This window comes from Gadus morhua, chromosome 2 (genome assembly GCF_902167405.1).
Source record: "Gadus morhua chromosome 2, gadMor3.0, whole genome shotgun sequence".
Taxonomy (NCBI): Eukaryota; Metazoa; Chordata; class Actinopteri; order Gadiformes; family Gadidae; genus Gadus; species Gadus morhua.
The window spans coordinates 7,247,866-7,266,107 of NC_044049.1; the positions used below are offsets into that span (position 1 = coordinate 7,247,866).

The following is an 18,242-nucleotide window of genomic DNA, read 5'->3' on the forward strand; positions in this document are numbered from 1 at the left end:
ATCATAGTGCGTGTATGGATAACCCGATAGAATCGCATGCATAGTTTGGTGATTCATCACGTTGGAATCAGCGTCAAAACATATACGTACGTTGATTTGATCGTATATTTGAAAGAAAAGGACCCCGCCTTATGGAATTCATCACGTAAAGATAAAAAGTAAAGAACGCCAGAAACCATTGATGCCAAAAGTTTGGTTTAAGGTTTTGATTTGCAGCACCCGATGCCCACTCTCACCTTTGTTGGGGGCTCTGTGATGAATGTGTACCAGTCCATGATAATAGGATTTGGGGACCAAGGGGGAGCCAGCTGGCAAGTGATCCATCAATGATGTTTACAACGATCAATGGTGTTACAGTCCTGATAAAAGTGGCCTGCAATCGGACAGCATCGAAAGAAATTCGCCTCTTTTTTCGCCCGTTATTTTCTTTCTTAAGTCTACCACCTCTGTCATTTCTGTGTGCTTCTGTCTCTCCCTTATCAATTATAAATTAATAGGAATCATTTGGAGAGTTTATTTTCTTTACGGCATAGATATTTTTGCAGCAAAAAAAAGGGGAAATAATGTGTATATTTTCCCTGTGCTTATGTGCACTGGGCATGATTATTGCTATTCATCGCAGACAATCTCTTAAAAATCTGTTTGTAAGAGAGATGAGAAAGTGTACCCATCTTTCATAATGAAAAGAAAGGTTGTTATGCCGTTAATGTTTGTGTATATGTTGATTACGTAGCATTTACGTTTACCATTACATTTATGGCATTTTGCAGTCGCTCCTATCCAAAGTGACTCACAATCAGTACATCTGTCAGAAGAAAGAGAAACAACATATCGATGTGGGTACAGTAAGGACGTCCGTGGAAACAAGTGCCAAGTACTTACAATCGCTAGGTTCCTGGTAAACAACAAAGATAGCTAGGGTAAGATTCTATACACGATGCTAAGAAAGCGCTATTTTTAAGTGCCAGGGCGTGCAAGATACAATCAGTGTGTACATTAAATGCCAGGAAGTACAACATACAATCAGTGTGTACATTAAGTGCCAGGACGTAGAAACACACACTTCCCCCGGGCAGCTTCATGGCTCTCAGTTTCTCCACATCAGAGCTCGCAGCACTGCTCGGTGGCTGCAGATATGAGACACATAGACACACCTTCCACATATATATCCTTCCATAGATTTGCTTTCCCTCTGGAACTGTAATGTGTATGACAGCAACAGTTCATGTTTCTGTCTTAGTCTCCTCAAACGGTATTTTCATTGAGAAAGAGGAATGCCCTGAGGATATGATGCTGTTTAATTTACCCCCTCAACCCCCTCCCCCTAGTTTGACAGCATCTCAAGTGTGACCTTGTGATCGAATCAGTACTGATTTGTGATCAATGTTTCTCATATTCTGCAACTTTATCTGATGTTTTGACCACAGTTACCACTGAAGGGTAATTCCTTATTTCTAATGGCCATTGAACAGACATATAACACTAAAACACGCACACGCACACACACACACACACACACACACACACACACACACACACACACACACACACACACACACACACACACACACACACACACACACACACACACACCAAACCAAGCCCTAAAGTCTGCTAGCTTCAGTTGGTCTTGAAGCCCAATTCATGTTTCTTCCATTTTTATTAAAAAAACAAAAATAACCCAAAACAGATACCAATACAATCAAAAATACAGCATATTAAAATATATTACAATGTATTTTATTCTTTCAGTGTTTGTACAAAGTTTGGGAAGAGAACAACACAACACAATGCACCGGAACATTTACTACATATATATTTTTGTCCGTTTTGTTTGTTTTGTTTGTTTCATCACATTAAGATAAACCTTTTAGGTGAACAAAGAGGTCTTTGGGGGGCTGGAGAATACATTCAGATAGAACCACCAAATTCGAAGTCCTTCAATGAAAATAAAGAAACAATATTGTATGGCGTTTGAATTTTCACTTCATCCATGCACACGATGTCGAGTGTTGCAATGGTTTACCAATGTTTACAAGTAAAGCATTATTATTACTATAATGTATTTTTTTCTTTTTTATGAACTCAGCTGTCTATTGGCCTTCCTCTATTCCGCCAGCCATGAAGATACAGTCGGCAACAGTTGGCAACATGCAACGCTGTCCCCTCTTGGTTTAGTTCTGTAGTATCCACAGCAATGTATCCACAGCAATGCTGTGGATACTAGAAAAAAAACAGGGAATAAAAAAGGTGTTCCAGAAGGAAATAAACAAAAGGTACACATATTTCTTCCTCATGCCTTTATATGGTCACATGGCCTTGAAACGTCCTGTGGGTGTGGTGATGTAGGACAGAGAGAGGTAAGCAGTGACAGAGAGAGAGCCTGACAACTCAGTCGGACCTCTGCAATGTGTGTGAGGCCACCTCTAGAGAGTCATATTGGCCAATAGGAAGCCTCCAGCACAGCACTAATAGCATCTATAACATCCCACCCCCCCCGAACCCCACACACACACACACACACACACACGCACACACACACACACCCACACACACGTATACTGCCCTGCATTGTAGGCCCACTATATTACCTTTCCATACAGATTGAATACCTATAGCACTCATACATTCACACACAAATGCACACGTATATACACGAACGCAAGCACACACAGACAAATACACACACACACACACACACACACACACACACACACACACACACACACACACACACACACACACACACACACACACATCCAAAGGCAAGAATACACCCACACACGCGCACACAGAATAATTTGCAATAATCAAACAAATCCCTTCTACAAATATATTACATCATACAGTCAATTAACAATCATAAATTAGCACTGTGCAAATGGTCAAAACCCACAAGGTTAACTCGCGTAAAAAGCAAAAACCTATTAACATTTAAAAACTTATCCTTGGTGATAGGATTGTGTCAATGCAGGGACCTCTTCCATTAAGAGGGTCAAAGAGAGGACAGAGAGAGAGAGAGCCCGAGCAAAAGCGTTTGTTCTACAGTGAATTCACCGGCATTTGTTCTGGTCGCGGCTATACGTGTCTCCACTGCTCTGGCAAACCCCTCGAAACCAGGCAGAGAACTTAGGTATAAAAATGGTAAAACACAGGGCATGCAAACCTGCCAATGAAGTTGTTCCCCTAGAGTGACCCTCCCATCCTCCCACCTTCTCTTGGACTTGACGGCGGGACCCCCACTGGGTGCTAGTGCCCAACAGATCGCGGGCGGTTAATAGCTGCTGAGGCGCATGTCAATCGTTCAGGAACCTGATGTGACACACGACACGGCATGAGGGACACCTACACACGTCCACACACACACGCACGCACACACACACACACACGCACACGCACCCGCACACAACGCTGACTCAGGCGACCAGAGAATACACCTTTCTTTCCTTCTCTACTTTAGTTAACAATCTGAATGCATGCATAACAGAAAAAGCTGAGGAAAATGTCACTCAAAAGTGGGTTTATGGTGGCACCGAAAAGGTGACGTCTTTAGCTGCGTGTCACAGTGTTGGATCATGCAAAACGCAGTGTTGTGCATGTCGGCTGCTTTCTTTTCTCCTGTCCCGGATTGCAACGGGAAGCGCTCCAGTTGCCTGCTCGTGTTCCAAGGGTTTTAGTGAAACCGATGTTGATTGATATAGTCTGCCAAGCACCGAGACTGTCACGCACACGCCAAGCAGGTATGTGTGCTCAGACATCTTTTCAACCGTAGAAATATTACACGTTTTTTTTGTGTGTATTTCCTTTTTTCTATTCAGGTCGCCTCATTTGATCACCGTCAAATGTCTGAATGTGTTTCACAAGGATTATTACAATGGTCGCGGTATTTTTTATTCCCTGTCATTTAATAATAGCTGCTTACAATGTTCTTAGAAAAGCCAGGGATCCCCGGCTGGTCAGAACAGCTGCCAAGTTCCCATGGGTCGCAGGATCTGCTGGAACTAAACACTGTGACATTTTACAGTATGTGGTACAGTCAGACAGAACGGGTTCGCTCTCCAGTCTGGATTCCGTCCGAGTGATAGGCCGGCCAAGGTATTTACAAATGTCATCAAGGCATTAACAATATATCTCATGTATTTTAAGCCTGGAACCCGTGTCCCTTTTTATGTCTCTTGTTTGGCTTAAGGTTTGAGTGTCCGCTATATCTTTCTATATCTCCAGTACCATAACACACACGATGGGACACACACACACACACACATATACGCACGGATTGGGACTCAAGAGGACTTCCGAAGGGACCCCCTGTGTGGTTCTGGAACGTCCCCTTGTTATGCAATAGTTGAGGTTTTGTTGCGGTTTTTGTTTCATCTTTGCGATCATGCTATGTACATTTTGCTCCATGTTGGCTTGAATCATGTGAAAGAGAGAGAGAGAGAGAGAGAGAGAGAGAGAGAGAGAGAGAGAGAGAGAGAGAGAGAGAGAGAGAGAGAGAGAGAGAGAGAGAGCCTTTCCTCATGAAGTTCCTGGTGCATTCCTGGCTCTTTGGCTGAAGGGCCCGTGCTCTCTCCCCACTGAGTGTTCAGAGGTGAGGAGGGGTTGGCCAAGGATGAACCCATCCAGCCAGCCAGCCCTGAGTGCTGACCAGCCAAAGCACAGTCCGAAAAGACAAAATGTTTTAAACCGTGGCTTAAACCTGCTGTTGCTCAAGGACCCAATGCCGGACCTAGCGATCCTGTTCCTCATCCACAAGGGTTTCCACCATTACATTTTTTTTTTCCATTCACCCTTGTTTTCACAAATGGGTCTCTGCATTGCTGCCTCCGTCGCTGTCCCCGTCGGTCACCTCGTAGCCCTGGCTCTTCTCCGTCAGGCTGATGTCCTCCGCCAGCGTGTAGCTGCTGGCGTTGCCCTCGTGCGCCGAGCGCCGGTCCGAACGCGCCTTGCCGCAGCAAGAGCCACTGCCGCCGCCGCCGCCGCCGCCGCCGCCGCAGCACACCATCAGCCTGTGCTTCTCCTCCGGCACGGCGAGGGCGGCGGCGGCGGCGTGGCTGTTGGCGGCGGCGGCGGCGGTGGTCGTGGCGGTGATGTCGGGGAGGTGGGTGGGCAGCCGCTGGGTGGGGTTCAGCAGGCTGCCGGACTTGATGTGGGAGGGCTGGCTGTAGGTGTGGCGGTACTCCTCCTCGATGTTGCGGCCCAGCTTCCACCGCTTCCAGTTCTTCAGCACCTCCGACTGGACCTGTGGCAAGGACGGCGGTTTACTGTCTGAGCGGGGCGGCGGACTGGTGACGCGGAATGATGAAGCAGACGATACAATACAGCAAACACGATGTATTTCGTGAATGTATTAAATGTCTGAGCGTTGTTACTTTGCTGCTCACCTCTTTGTTGAAGAAGCAGTACAAGATGGCCACCAGCAGACCCTGTGGAATCAAGGCACACTCTTGAGTTCTCCTCGGATTGGATAGGGTCGTGCTCTCAGGTAAGCTAATCACATCAGAGATGGTGCACATGCGTTGTGGATGGAATATGTGCAAGAGTGTGTTTTCCATGCAATTAAGAAGAGGTCTACACTGTCAATCACTTTGGATAACCTGCTCCTTAGTGATCTGTTTCCAAATGCACTGAAGACACTTTGGATTAATCCAAACCCCTAACCTGCTCCTTAGTGATCTGTTTCCAAATGCACCGAAGTCACTTATAATAAATAAATGGATAAAACTGTCCCCTAAATGAGTCCATCGTTTAATGGATCGGACCAGAAGATAATTCAAGGTTATTGGCTCATTACAACCATGAGTCTTCAACATGAAGCCGACAGCTGAATCAAAGCCTTTCTATGCAGATGTTCCTCCTTGGAGCTGCTGGCAAGTACAAAGCCTACCTGGAAAGACGTGACCAGGAGATCGATGGCCACCTTAGTGAAACGCAGAATGAGGCTGTTCTCCGACGACTCGTCCAACACAAACACAAAGACCATCTGGTGGATGCCCAGCAGAGGGATGAGGCTCAGCGTGGACTTGGCCAACCTACGAAGGACGGAGAAGAGGAGAACAGACATGGAGGAGGCTGGAAGGTGCGGTTTGGGGGAGTGGATTATTTAGTGAAACACAACACGTGGTTATCACCAAACTTAAAAATGTACCTGAATTTGTAATCTGTGTATCTCATTTGGTGTGCTCGGAGTTTGGAGACCAGAATCTTTATGATGTGTATGAAGATGAGGAAATTTGTCTGTGGAAAGCAGAAACGTTAATGTTACTTCTCATGTCGTTAGAAAACAGACGATGTTGAATATCCAATTCAAGATATTTTTTTATAAACAGTCCTGTGGGAACAATTAGTATTCTACCAAATCACGGCCACTAAAATAAAGAACAGTGCCATATGCTAAGCCTTGCACAGGAGACCAGTGCTATTAATACTAACGCTATATGCTATATCACTACTATGAGCCGTTTTGAATCCTGAATCAGCGACTGATGACCGATGAAGGTCTCTTTTCTTAGCGTAAACAAAATCCAAACATCAGTTACAGCACTGATGGGGGGGGGGGGCGGGGTTTGGACATGGGGTCGTGGTGGTGGGGAGGGGGTCGATAGGAAACGTGTACTTCAACTGGGCCTACGTGAGCTCCTGGCAGGAACCAAAACCTCCTGTCCCTGCAAGAGCTCAAACACAGGAAATCCTGCAAGATATTGGAACCACTTGAGAGGACGATGGATGCACAGAACATGTAAGGGAGAATGTCTGTAAAAAACGGCCCTAACATCAGTGGCCATGACGGATCCGTCTCTTACATAAGGAAAGAGTTGTTAACGTCGAAAGCTTGTATAAAGGGAGATCGCTCCCAGCCAGTATAAGATAACACACTTCAACGGTTAATGGGTTTTGGCGAAAAGTCGCAACGTGTATCACCAAGTCTTGCAGCTACCCCGCAAAACTTGAACCACAACATCTGTCGGGAATTAAAAAGCTTTTACGAGCTACTTCAATATGATTCTGCTTACTGCGGCGATCCCAGAGAGGGATAGGAGGAAAACCCCAGAAACAAGGAGGAGTCTTTGGAATAACATTGTGGAGCCAGGCCGTTAAAAAGTCCTCCCACACCCAGTGAGACAGTTGAGCTAGCTATCCCTTTGGAAATCAACCTGTAGCGGTGAATTCAGCTATGTTCATCACTCTGTCAGAACGCTGAGGCGGAGATAGGGGGAGAGAAGATTAAAAAAGGAAGAGAAGGGGGGAGGGAGTAGCTTACCACGACTGCCAGCAGTATGGGCGACCGAATGATCCACCAAAAATTCATGTTAACATTTAGCTCCCAACACCTGTGAGGGACAAAATCATTTAAAAATGTAATAGCCAAGAGTCATGATTGAAATTAAAAGCTTCGTACAGTAATTGGTTATGATCATATGTCTGCTTAACTAGCGAATGTACGATGGGTGCGTTATCACCAAAACAAAGCCTTCATAAAGTTTTGTATTACACACTTTAATCCTCAGAAAGATGTTACTAGCTACATTGTACTTCTAACAGGTGGAAAGCTTAATGAGGGAGTACTCTGTGTTTTAAGGGTTAAATGCTTTGAAACAGCGAAAAACCTTTACAACCAATTTTCTCTCTCTCTGCCAATATGCCGTGGGATGAATCCTTTACCCAAGTTTGCGTAAAGAGGTTCATTATGAGATATTAATGAGATGTCACAGAACCATCATGGCTGGAAGATAAAACATGGCAGATATGTACTCCTATAAATATTAATTTCAATGACTAAAGTGAACTTACTTTTCATTTTCATATAAGTATTTTGCAGTCACCCATGGTAGGAGAAATAAGAGTGGAGCTCCTGGGAAGAACAGAAGAGCAAAGTATGAAAATTAAAGAAACGTAACGGCATAGAACAAGCAGTGTGTGTTGGGGTTATTTATACTGCGTCTTCAGCTGTTTACTCAGTACACAAAATGTGTGACGAAACCCCCCCCCCCCCCCCACACACACACACACACACACACACACACACACACACACACACACACACACACACACACACACACATACACAGAAACATACACAAACATACATACAAACACACACAAAAACACACATTACCACACACACATAACCACACAAATAACCACACACACAAACACGCAGACACACACACACACACACACACACACACACACACACAAAACACACAAGACACACGCACACACACACACACACACACACACACACACACACACACACACACACACACACACACACACACACACACACACACACACGAGCCAGGGCTGCCCACCCCAGCCGATGCACAGGTATATGTTGAAGAAGTTCCTCTCGTTGAAGACGACGATGACCAGGAGGTTGTGGAGGTAGATGCCTTCCACCAGCAGCCAATAGCTGTTGGCCATTATACTGAAATGCATCATCACCATAGCAATGCGGCACGCCACCGTGGTCTACAGACGACAGACAGGTCAGACGGAGGGATAGAAATAGAAGTCATGTTCACGTTCTATAAGATGACCAACGTCCATTTTCTTTTTATTAATTCAGATGGCAGATACGTGGTTGGCCCCACAATTATATATAAGTACCGGAAGTATCAAAACATATGAAATGAATACCTTGCCTACCGTACCTGTTCTTTGATGCTAGTCAAATTACTACCAATGTGAGAGCGTAGATAACTTTTTTTACTAGACTAATGTGCGAATAATTACTTACTACCCGTGCTTTTAAAATAGCATTAGCCTCATTTTAAACCACATTTTGGAATCATTCGAATTGATGGAAGAGACTGACACTTTCTCTCTGGGATGTACTCAATAGTAAATATAACCGCAAGCGATGATTAACGGGATCCGAGCAAAATTAAAAGTCAAGAACACACTAAAGAAAAAAGATATATAAATATGACAAATAATTATGAAGGAAAGATGTTCCACAAAATGCAATACTGTGCCTCAGCGTTCAGGTGAGCTGCAATGCAATGCCCGCATGTCATGTTCAGCATGCTATAATCGGGATTCAAACTCTCAACCTAAGGATCACCTGTACAAGACATTATCCCATTGAGCCACTGATAAACCTGAACTGCAGCCTCATTCACATGGTCAAAATCCCTATGGATAAGCATACATCATCCAGAAACCTCCAAGCACACATTTCTCAAGTGAATCGGCATTCAAACTCTCAACCTAAGGATCACCTGTAAAATGCATTATCCCATTGAGCCACTGATAAACCTGAACTACAGCTTCATTCACATGGTCAAAATGTCTATTGATACCATACATCAATACAACATCCAGAAACCTCAAAGCACACATTTCTCAAGTGAATTAAGGGCTTTCTTAAAAGAGCACAGATCAAATAACAATTATTTATTATTATTTATTATTATCTTAAAAAACATTTGTCCTTTGTTCTTGTTTATGTTTTTTTGTTGTTATGTTATGTCTCATGTCTTATGCACCAACCACACCAAGTCAATTTCCTGTATGTGTGAATATACTTGGCCATTAAAAGAATTCTGATTCTGATTCTGATTCTGATCTGAAAATTTCCACTGTTAATGGTATCCACCTAATAATAGCCGTATATTAGTTATAAAATAACAAAATGGTCATGTAGGCAAAATGGGTTGAGAATTTTGAGTCCAGGTCAATCCGGTGAGGAGAAATAAGCCTAATTCATCATGTTTTACAATAGGGCCATCTTTGGGTGCAGTACCACAAATTTGGGTTTATGGCTAGTGGGGGTTATTGGTAACCATACCTGAAAAATTTCAAGAGTTTTTGACTTACGGTATAGGCTGCAGTATGACTCTTACAGAATTTGAAAAAAAAAATAAAGTTACAGAAACAATAGGGGATCAAGCAGCTTCTCTGCTCGGACCCCTAATAACTACACCAGAGACAGGGGTGATCATCTAGTGTGGAGTGGGGGGGGGGGGTGGACATAAGGAGTGCAGTGCACAACATATCCTTCCCCCTCTTTGAATAGCTCTGTTAAAAGCCATCATTTTCGATTGGCTCATTGTTTGGCGATGGTAGCTTGACGGTGAATGACCTCATTGTTGACGAGCAGGTCCACGGGGGTGATGATGTCCCGGGTGAAGTCCCGGTCCTGGTGCCGGATCTTCAGGCCCGGGTCCTCCATCAGAGCGTCTTTGATCAGGACGGACAGCGCCCGCAGGATGAAGGACGCAAAGAGGTTCATGTGGATGTTGTTCCTCATACAGTGCAGCTTCCTGGCACGTGGAAGAAGACAGTGAGAGAACTTAGCGTTTGCGTCTCGTTCTTTAGATGAATAGCCTTAAACCTGCGTGTGTGTGCGTTGTTCTATCAGCAGTCTCTCTGCAATTGAGTTGTAGCTCCAGTTACAGCTATGTCACTTTCAGACAAAGGTCATGTTTCTTTCTTTAGAAAAAATCTAACTTTCTAATTTATAATTAACTTTCAAAGAAAGCTTTAATCGGGCTGCAGTAAAAAAGTAACAAATAAGACCTTCGTTTTTGGTTGGATAAACAGTGCGACCACAAGGCAGGTTTGTGGGTTAGTCGGCTTATTCCTCCTTTGTATACGACAATGATTGTACTATCTTCTCATTCAGCAGGTGCTTCGATTCAAAGGGACTTCAAGTAAATCCAGATACATGACACTGCAGAGCAGGCCTGGGTGAGTTGCCTTGCTCAAGGAAGCAGGTAGTTTTGGGACTTTGAGATCCAACCCTTTTTGGGCTGGAAGTCAAACCCTCTTAACTGTAAAACTATCCTGGCCATTTTTTTGATAGCGCTTTAATCGTTTTTTATTCATAGCAATATGCCAACAGTATATATGGTGATGCTGTGGTGTGCTGGAAATGAAAGCGAAATGTGTTTTTACACGCTGGCTCATTTGTGATTCGTTTTTGGTTTTGTCCATAATCACCTGAAGAAAATGAGGGTGCCAAGTGCAAGAACCAGCGCTACCAGGGACAAGGAGTATCCCAGCGTGTAGATGATCTGAAACCTGCTGAGGATCTGCCCATAGAACTGCTGCTGGATCTGTAGAAACGCACACCAGTGACACACACCACGATTACAACTATCGTCCACTTTCCTTTTTTCCCCCTTGACATTTGTTTTCACAGATAGGTCTCTGTATCACTGTCTCCGTCACCGTCAGAGATCTCATAGTCGACAATTACAATAACTACCACAGCCGTTTACAATTTGCCATTTGAAGAGAGAATGAAAACACTAGGGCCGTTGTCTTATCATCTCAAAGTACAATCATTCATTCCTCGACCAAAGTCGATTGCGCTCACCTGGGTGGGAGTATTCAACTCACACTCGCTTGTGTTCTTGTCCGAAACCCACTGTCCGTTGTGCTGGCAGTCCAGATACACCATGCCGTTGTGGACTGCAAGGGGGGGGGGGGGCAGACACACAGGTTATGGCGTTTACTGCACCCGTTCAACACTCACCCGTTGTCCTGCTCCCGACCGTGTGTGCACTGAATGTGATCGGGTTTATGACCGGCCCGCGCCGTGTAAGGAGCCCCTAACCTTCGTTGTGCCAGGGCAGGTACCAGGGACACCGGACACCCACCGTGGTGTTGGGCCATCCATCGGGCCAGCACGCATAAAGGTCAAAATTTCGGATGCACACCAGACCTGCACGCCGCAACGAAAACATCGGTTTTCCAACACACTTGCCGAACCTTTGAACTTTTTAGAAAAGGATTTCTTAAGTTCAGAAGATCATGTTTCAAAAAAACATATTGCATAATAGGGTCAAATTTAAGACCTTTCTACTGGTTGGTTTCGCCTCCTCACCATTAGAAAGGTCGTTTTTCATTCTAATTCTTCTCCTGACGTACCCGTAGCGTTTGAGTGTGTTGTGCTGCTTACCGGTGGAGGGCGGGGCCCTGGTGTTGTTGTGGTTACATTCCTTTTCGTACTGTAACCAGTCCTCCTTCAGTTTATCCAGCGCGACAGCCGGAGATACCTAGGGCAGTGTGGACGCACATATAAGGACAAGACTTTCCCCTTGTCTGCACATACAGTCGTACACATGCATGACTCATAAGAGCGTTGTGTATTCAACAGGAGTTGACGCTGAAGGGGCGATCAGAAAAACAACGGTCATCTTGGTAACGACAAGACACAGAAGACTTTGTGAAAACACATTCTGGACCTTGCGGTTCATTTGTTTCACTTCACTTCATATACACATTGGTGCTGAACAGGCCCTTGTCCCACTGATGGGGATATCGGTCAAGGAGACACCCTGTACCACAGGATATGGAATTGTTTTTGGGAGGGGGGGGGGTCTGGTGTGGTGTGCGTCATTCTCCGTGTCCAGTGTTTTTAACACAGGAGGGACGCAAGAAATGGTTTAGATTTTAAAACCCCCCGATCTGATATCGCTTCGAACACCGAAGTCGACTTGATGAATCTTGTTGCCTGCCCCACCGGACAGGCCAGCCACTAACAATTAACTTGTGTATTATTTTTAATCGTGTGTGTGAGTATACGTGTGGTTGTGTGTGTGAGTATATGTGTGTGTGTGCGTGAGTGCAGTTATATGCGTGTCAGTACGTGCGTGTGTTTGTGTGTGTGCTTCAGTATGAGTGTGTCTCACCTGGATGCTGGAGACGGTTAGTATGGCCAGATGCAGGAACACCTGGGACATGCCTCTGTCCTTCGGTCGGCGTTGGAGGGGGTGAGTGAGGGACGAGGACAGGGGGTGCACAGCATAGGGGGGGCTTAAGCTAGGCTCACCACATGGCCTGGATGACACAAAGACAACATGGCCCATTCAAGTCAATCGCGGGCAACACTCACCAGCGGTGCCACTTCCAGATGGGATGTCTGTGGTTGCACCATAATCCATCTGATATTTTGGGCAAAGAGCTTGTGTATTTTGTCACCAGTAAGGCTACCCCCCCCCCCCAACTCAGCAGAATGATGCAATTTGGCAATTTGATAACATTGGCCAAATGCAGTTGGCACATTTCGATATTTCGACCTCTTTGCTGTCTCCAGTGTTGTACTTCATTCAGCCTCAGACGGTGGAATCGTAAATGTGGGTAGCTCCACCTCAACATTTAAAGGCCTGCTCTAAGGCATTACAGTGGACACCGTGGGACGACGCGGTCAAATACAGAAGAGCAGCTTTAGTGTGGGCAGATATGCCTCCTGTCCCCGTATCTCATTGAGCCCTCCATGAAAGCCAGTGAAGAAATGACATGTTAGGACTGTCAGGACCAGCCGCGCATGACCTGTCCTATCTGATCCATTCACATCAGATAGGGCCACTGTTTATACACCACCTTGGCCGAGCTCTGCTCCACCCAATTGACAAAGAGCCATAGGCTGGAACTAAGAAAGTACCCTACACTTACCACCAACCCCGTGCCATCTCACCCAAACCACGTACAGCATTAACACCTAAACCCCCATTCACACCAGCCCCCATTACCACCACCACAGTCACCTCCACCACCAGCCCCATGACCACCACCCCCGTCCCCACCACCACCACCACCACCTCCAACACCACCATCATCCTCATCACCACCACCACCACTATCCCCAACACCGCCACCACCCACACCACCCAAAATAACCTCAAGGTTTATTCTGCAGGACTGCAGACCAAAGGTAAAAAGCAAACAATTCCAGGAAATGAGTTTTGATCGATTAGACGGATACAGCTCAGTCTGTGGCTCTCTCTGCTGCCTCGCTGACACAGAATGGTCAACTGTCCGCCCCGATTAAAAGAACAACAAAAAAAACCTGACCATAATTCTGTTTGCCGGCATCTGCTAGGGAAGGGTCGAAGTAAACGTCAGACGTATTTTTGGCGGCTTGCCAGGTGTGTCCTCAACTTTCCCCTAAAACTCCCTCTTGTTAGGTAACTCTGTTGGATATATTACGAACTGCGCTGTACATGTGCGGGTGTTCGGTTAATCTGTCAGTCGACCTTATCGCTTATCAACAGCTTGGGTTGAACCTTGACCCCCAGGTACACGGCGAGCTGCATTGGAGGTTCCCTGTAACGATGACTCTTCTAACACACAAAGTCTACGTCACTGATGGTGCACCTCCACATTGTTGCTCTGCTTAACCGGCCGTGTCCTTTTTAAGGTCTGCTTGTTTGACCGTGTTTGTGTTTGCGTGCGTGTGTCTATGTGTATGCATGTGAATATGTTTGTGTTTGTGTTTGAGTGAGAGTGTGTGTGTGTGTTCACCCACTCACTGAAACTCGAGGTCACTCACCTTCACATCGATCCACGTTAAAGCGTGCCTGAGAGCTTCTGGCTGAAGCTGGAGAACGGAACGAAATCTGAAACGTTTCTGCAAAAAACACCTTGACTATGGAAACATTTTTGGCTAAAACGTTTCAAATTCCATTCCGTTCCAGTCTCTCGTCGTCGTCAGAGGAGGAGTAGGAGGAGGAGGAGGGCATGACCACTGTGGCTTTTTGGTCACTAATTATTTTGCAGGACTAGCCACAGGATAATGTGCCAAAGCACATGGCAGATGTGTTTTGGCATCAGAAGGCGTCTCCACAGACATCTCAAGTGTCCACTTTCGATCGCACTTCCCCGCTCAATGTGCAAATGTGCAAATAAACAAGTACACCCTTTCCGTTTGCGAAAACCAAATGCGTTTTTTAACTTGTGGGAGGCAGCGTTGCACCTCCTCGTTCCTAGTCTATGGGAAATATATAAACAAGAAGAAATCTGAATAACTATTTTCCTTAGCGCAACAAATGGCTAAAGATGTTATGCCCACTCTTCAAATATCAATTTTTTCGAAATTGTCATGGAAATCATCAAATCATGGACAAAGCTAGTTTAAGCGATTCCGTGATTTGTCTTCACTTTACGCAGTTGGCGCACCAATGAGTACCCCTAATCCTGCTTACGCAGAGAATGTAATTTGAATAGGTGGTCCTTCAAATGCGACCCAGGACCCCTTTGTGTTCACACCGCTTAAAATACTGTCCCCATTTGCGGGCCAGACCAGTCTGAAGGGGGCCTGAGCGATGGGAACCCAATGCAATTTTTGGGAGCCGCACTTCAGGCCCTGGAGGTGGACGTAAGGAGGTCCTGCAAGGACATAATGGGTCCGTAAACCCCCTTGCGTTGCGTCGACGTCCAACCACAACTGAGGCTTTGGAGCTCTCCACTTGCTATCACACAGCCCGAGATGCACATTAGTGCCCCAGTGTGAACAGGGCCACAGTCAATGGAACATAAATGGCCGACTCTGTGTTCCTGGCTGTAAGAGGCAGTTAAAGACCCCTACGTTATGTGCTATCTGGTGTGCCCCTCCCCTCTGGAACGACTCCAGTTTGATCCCGACCTGTTATCGTACCCTACATGTTATTCCCTATCTTCTTTAAACCAATTTCCTGTCTCTTTTGATTTTCCCTATCCATTAAAATAGAAAAGCCCCATAAAATATCTATTACTTATGTCCATGAGAGCATAAGTCGTTGATGTGAATATGGTTTAGAGAGGCTTTAGTTTTACACAGTTGGTATGAGGGACTCTATCCTCTCCAGTCTCTCTTTCTTCCTTTCTTTCTCTCTCTCTCTCGTTCTCTCTCTCGCTCTCTCTCTCTCTCTCTCTCTCTCTCTCTCTCTCTCTCTCTCTCTCTCTCTCTCTCTCTCTCTCTCTCTCTCTCTCTCTCTCTCCCTCCCCCCCCTCTCACTCCCCCCTTCTCTCTCTCTCTTGATCTATTTATCTCTCTCTGTATCTCTTTCTCTTTATTTCTCTCTCTCTCTCTCTCTCTCTCTCTCTCTCTCTCTCTCTCTCTCTCTCTCTCTCCCTCTCCCTCTCCCTCTCCCTCTCTCTCTCTCTCTGTATCTATGTCTCTTTATCTACTTTGCTTGACCCACATCATAGAGATCTACACTCATTTTCAAACTCACTACCGTACTTCTTGACCACACTTATGCAAGCTTGCGCTACGCAGATGGAATGATTAACCAGAACCTTCTTTCTGACGTTTTTGTAGAATTGAAGCACTGAATGAGGACAAAGAAATGGTCTACAGAGGGTCAAAAATAGTGTGAAGCCATGGGAGAATATCATGTTTAAAAAGTAGGACTACAAAGTATGAAGTAGAAGGAATCCATTGGATTGAGTTTCAAATGCAAGGGGTGGCATGACATACAGAAACACCAAGCTAACACTTACCTGCACTCACTCCCAAAACCACCTGAGACTGTCAAAGCAGAACTAACTAGCATAAGTCTGCGGATGTAAATCATTTGATATAATAAATTTCTGGAAAATCAAAAGATACATTTCCATGGATCCATCCATTTAGCTCCCAAAGAAAATGAATACAATACCATTTTGAACACATTCTGAACAAAGCAGATATATGGGCCGACGTGCACAATGGGTACGGGGGACATTCCCGGAGCCACCTGGCGGGATTCTGGGCAAACGGGCCATTTTTGTTCCAACATTACCACGATTCGGCTTCTCCTGGTGGACCAATGGCTGAAAGTTATGACCGGGAGCAATCAAATGACCCGAGACGGGTCATTGAAGCCCAAGAAAAAAACAAACTCATTCTATTGGTGTGGGTGGCGGGGCTCACACGTAGAAGGAGTCACGAAGGGAATCGTTTTCTTGTTTGGAAAACAAACAGGAAAAGCGTCACAGTCAGCCCCAGAGGCCAGATTTGTCCCTCTGGCTCTCTGTGTGACTTTTAAGCAGCAGGTCAGCGCTTTAATGTCAGTAATTGCCCCAACGAGCCACTCAGGGAGGTGATGAATGCCCGGGGGTACTCACTGGGACACGTCACACACCCCACGCTGGACCGTGATTGGCCAGGTGCCCCTAACAGGCCCAATGGAGCGAGCGGCCAAGTGGCTGAGCCCAGAGAGCCTACCACCGCCGCCGCCGATGCTAACGGCTACAGATGAGAACAGCAGGACAGAACAGGTGTATAATTAGCACGCTACAAGGAAAACGTCTCAGCCTCCCGGCACCATTAGTTCTGCCTCATCTCTCAGAGAGCCAACAGCTAACGGTGTTGCCGTGTTGGAACAAGAGGCTGAATCCATATTTCATCACATGCAGTGTGTCAGATTGACACAGTCAAACCCATGAGAGCAACATAGTTTATTTGGCTGCAGCGCTGGGCTGTTCTTCTGAAGTTGGGTACAAGTCTATAATCATATTTTTCCAGCAAATTCCTCCATGTGAGCATAAGGTTGGAATGCCTACAACAGCGAATAGTATCAGGGGTTTGAGGCAAGAATATAATGTTTAAATTCATCAACGAAATACCTACCTCTATGACGTCATAGATTCTGATCAATCAGTCTGAGCGACCAGTTAGCACAGTAGTGCCCATTTCATGAGGAAATGAATATCCATCGGTTTAAATTGTGCAAACGTTTGTCTGATGCTTGTCTATATAAAATGTTGCAAAAAATTATATATTTTTTTACCCCAGAGCCGAACAACCCCAACTCAACATTGAAACAGTTGAACTGCACAACGGCCTCGAATAATTATTGGTCGGTCCTTTTATAACAGCGTCTGCCACACCAAAGGACAATGGAGGATTGTATGGTGCTGATGGGGGGAAGGTTGTTCAGAGAAATAGAAAAACAAACCTCTTGGAAAAGGGCAACACAATAACCTACTTAGGTATAGAAAATGCCTGCGAGCGGCCACTTCTGATGCGGTTTTACCACATCCCATGGCAGGTTTCCTCTCTCCACGTACTTTGATTTCCGGAAATATCTGTTGCCTTTTCAGTAATACTGAAATGGCAACGCCTCGCGTTTCTGAGACTGCGATGACATCACGACAGAAATGTCTTTGAATCGATGATCCATGACTTTTAATTTATTTTCGGTTATTCTATTATTAACATTTAAGGTTTTTTTATAGGGTTATTTTTATATATTATATCGATGTAAAATGCCATTTGTAAGCCCCGTTTTTTTTAAAACAAAATATTACATATGATATTCATAAAATATTAACCTGCAAACATGAACAATTTAGGCCTTTAGGCAGAAAAATGTATTTCCGCAATTACATTACATTACATCTTACATTATTCATTCTCTTTCATTTCCCCTCTGGTTTTATAAAGTTTGTGAGGGGAGGGAGGTGGGAGGTTAGTGACAGTGTACAGTGTAACAGGCAGTTTAAAAAACAGAAACGTATAGCTCACGGCGGCAGACGTTAGACCCT

At 45.2% G+C, this 18,242-nt stretch overlaps 1 protein-coding gene across 3 annotated transcripts in view; it reads right to left on the minus strand.

The window, feature by feature from the left end:
* Positions 1 to 1,641: 1,641 nt before the first annotated feature.
* The window catches only part of gcgra (glucagon receptor a), a 37,840-nt gene continuing 21,239 nt past the window's right edge, over positions 1,642 to 18,242 (minus strand). The window contains exons 1-14 of one of the 3 annotated variants that reach the window (XM_030343536.1): positions 14,284 to 15,638; positions 12,644 to 12,791; positions 11,911 to 12,007; positions 11,566 to 11,673; positions 11,326 to 11,420; positions 10,947 to 11,062; positions 10,087 to 10,267; positions 8,312 to 8,471; positions 7,792 to 7,852; positions 7,262 to 7,331; positions 6,149 to 6,237; positions 5,888 to 6,032; positions 5,385 to 5,426; positions 1,642 to 5,242 (exon numbers count right to left, since the gene is read on the minus strand). In XM_030343536.1, the coding sequence (XP_030199396.1) occupies positions 4,799 to 5,242; positions 5,385 to 5,426; positions 5,888 to 6,032; positions 6,149 to 6,237; positions 7,262 to 7,331; positions 7,792 to 7,852; positions 8,312 to 8,471; positions 10,087 to 10,267; positions 10,947 to 11,062; positions 11,326 to 11,420; positions 11,566 to 11,673; positions 11,911 to 12,007; positions 12,644 to 12,694 (1,659 nt within the window). In that variant the 5' untranslated portion in view covers positions 12,695 to 12,791; positions 14,284 to 15,638 and the 3' untranslated portion in view covers positions 1,642 to 4,798. Of the gene's footprint in view, positions 5,243 to 5,384; positions 5,427 to 5,887; positions 6,033 to 6,148; positions 6,238 to 7,261; positions 7,332 to 7,791; positions 7,853 to 8,311; positions 8,472 to 10,086; positions 10,268 to 10,946; positions 11,063 to 11,325; positions 11,421 to 11,565; positions 11,674 to 11,910; positions 12,008 to 12,643; positions 12,792 to 14,283; positions 15,639 to 18,242 lie in introns of those variants that run through there. The other 2 variants (XM_030343528.1, XM_030343544.1) reach the window with 2 other exon arrangements.